The sequence below is a fragment of the Triticum dicoccoides genome, chromosome 6B (genome assembly GCF_002162155.2).
Source record: "Triticum dicoccoides isolate Atlit2015 ecotype Zavitan chromosome 6B, WEW_v2.0, whole genome shotgun sequence".
Classification (NCBI taxonomy): Eukaryota; Viridiplantae; Streptophyta; class Magnoliopsida; order Poales; family Poaceae; genus Triticum; species Triticum dicoccoides.
Window position 1 is genome coordinate 276,899,619 of NC_041391.1, and position 2,505 is coordinate 276,902,123.

General features: G+C 49.1%; 1 protein-coding gene across 1 annotated transcript; it reads left to right on the plus strand.

Moving 5' to 3' along the window:
- The first annotated feature begins 458 nt into the window (after positions 1 to 458).
- LOC119326143 lies at positions 459 to 1,304 on the plus strand. The gene is made up of 2 exons (XM_037599855.1): positions 459 to 776; positions 969 to 1,304. Exons 1-2 carry the CDS (start codon positions 526 to 528, stop codon positions 1,057 to 1,059), a joined length of 342 nt encoding a protein of 113 aa, XP_037455752.1. The 5' UTR covers positions 459 to 525; the 3' UTR covers positions 1,060 to 1,304.
- Positions 1,305 to 2,505: the final 1,201 nt, after the last annotated feature.

The window sequence follows — 2,505 nt, forward strand, 5'->3', positions numbered from 1 at the left end:
TATTAAATGCTAAAAGATATATGCGCTAGCGGACAAAAATTACACACATGCATGTCTATTTTAGGCCAGCCGCTCGCGCATGTATGGCTGGCCGCTCCATCGCGCTAGTGGGCAGCCGGCCGCCCACTAGACGCCGCCAATAAATTATGTGTCCTTTCAAATCTGGAAGACCACCGAGCCGAAAGCCAATCATCATGAAGGATCTCTCCGTCCCAAACCAATCATGTACTCCTACTAGGCATAAAAACGACGTGTTAACCGGGTACTGTTTGCTTTCTCCATCTTACAGGTACTAGCCCACAACATTCACTAACAAACAACATATCACTCTCACAGTGACTTTTGAGGAGGCGTCCAAGCTTCAAATTCGCGTGGAGCACGATGATTACGATGCGAATTAACGCATGTTCAGAATAAATCAAACAGATGAAAAGTCAAGGCTGAGAAACAATAATGCACTCCTGCTTGATTAAACAAACTGATATGAAGCAAGGAGGTCAGTGGAGGGAGCTCTAGCCTATACCCATGACAAAACAGAAGCAGGAGCAAGCTGCCACCCCCGGCCCCGCTCTCTTCTCCCTCCACCCTACACTTTTCTTCCTATTCTCGTCGCTAGATACCAACTTCCAGTTCACCCCCGCCGCGACCAAGAGGCAGCCGGCGACGAGGAAGGCGGACGAGGACGAACCTTCGCACTCGCAGGGCGATGACGGGAGGCCGGCGGCCATGGATCATGTCAGGAAGCGCCACCAAGAGAAGGGCTTCCTCTATGACTGGTCAGTAAATTACATGTACACAGGCGCACGCTTGATGCTGTTGTTCTATCTCTTCTTGGTGCCTGCTTGCAGAGTTGCAGTAGCGTCCGTGTCATTGATCTAAGGGTTTTGTATGGCTGCAACTGTGGAAAACATATATGTGTACATAATATGTGGTGCGTCATGTTTTCTTCCTTCATTTGATTGCTGCAGCTTCTTCATGCTGTGCTGCTGCTTCTTCTGCCATGAGGCCTGCGAGCACTGCCGCAAGCGCTTCTGCTGCTGCCGCAACAAGGACGAATGACCGACCAACCGGTCCGGAATCGGCGCGCATCCGAAGATAAACCTTGTGGATTTGCGATTGTATATTTTCAGTTTGGTTGCCAATTTGCACCATTTTAGTGCACTGGTATATTTTCAGTCCGTGTGTGTACATCTGGAATTGGTCTTCCCCTTGCTTTGCTGATGCCCCTGCATCTCAACACTGTACAACAAGAGACGCAGAATGAGAAAACTGTGGTATTTAGCAAGATGCATACATACGCTCTTTCTTGTAGTTGTTGTCGTACAATATCAGTCTGTTGTTTTTGCCTATGATTCACACAAACGCTGCCTCTCCTCTCTCTCCATTTCTGCATCATCTGAAGAAAAATGCAGTCCCGATGACATTGCCTGGCTAGGAAGTGCCCAACGTGCTTGGAAGTACAGTAAGCAGTGGCTGAGCCAATATGAGCCATGTATCCGGATTTCCAATACAGTGAGCTACTGAATCAAGCTTGCAAGGGGAAAAGAAAGAAAGAGATGTGACACCGGACCGAACTAACAGAAAAATGGTGCGTACGACACTATGTTTGTCGCAGAAAATACTCAAAGCATGATTGGTCTCTGGGTCCCCTTTGTTTTGCATGATTTTCACAACGAAATTCGTTTCCTATAATCCTGGCACAGCCGTCATCTGAGAGCGACTCTAGCGGTCATATATGATCAATAGCCACAATAATTGGCTGCACGACGATTTTGCCCACAAAGGCCGATCTTGCAGAGTCGCCATTCCGCGCTCGAATGCCATATTTGAAGATCACTCTGAATCGAGCCGGCGAGTCTCCATACTTGGAAGTAAACCTGATCATTTGTCGGGCCGGGTCGGGTTCAGGCCGGGCTTGACAAAGCCCGAAGGAAAAATCCCAAGCCCGAGCCTGGCCTGAAGTACATGAACAGTGGCATTTCTTAATTAAATTAATTATTTTTGAGATATTATATTAATTTATTATACCTATATTTTGAATATAAAAAAATATATGTACATTTCGAGCTTTATTTGGGCTTTCGAGCGAGTTTCGGGTGAGAAAGTGAAGCCTGAGCCTGGCCCGAATGTCGGGCTTCAGGTTCGGGCGGGCGGGCCGGGTTTTCCATGAACAGGTTTACTTGGAAGCACCGAAGAGACCTTTGGAGCACACTCCATCTCGAAAACAGTTTGGTGCAAGCGACATTTCCACTCCAGCTCCTCTTTTTGTCGGCACCTCCCCTACCTCACCGTAGCGCCGCCTCTGGCTGCCTGCCCATAGTCCCCGGACTCCGGATGGACCGGTCCCATTCCAGTTTGGAGGCTGATCCCACGACTTCCCCATATATTGTGCCTCCTGCTCCTCTATCGGCCCCAAGGCAGCGCCTAAGCCAGCAACTCGTCCATGTTGCCACCAGGCATCGTAGACTCAAGGCGTCGGCCTCCCCTCCGTAGGTGCCACATCAA

What these genes read in the sequence shown, in the direction of transcription:
- LOC119326143 (XM_037599855.1), top strand. Translation starts at nt 526, where the DNA reads ATGACAAAACAGAAGCAGGAGCAAGCTGCCACCCCCGGCCCCGCTCTC. An exon ending in AAGGGCTTCCTCTATGACTG is followed by an intron (nt 777 to 968) that starts GTCAGTAAATTA and finishes TGATTGCTGCAG; the next exon opens with CTTCTTCATGCTGTGCTGCT.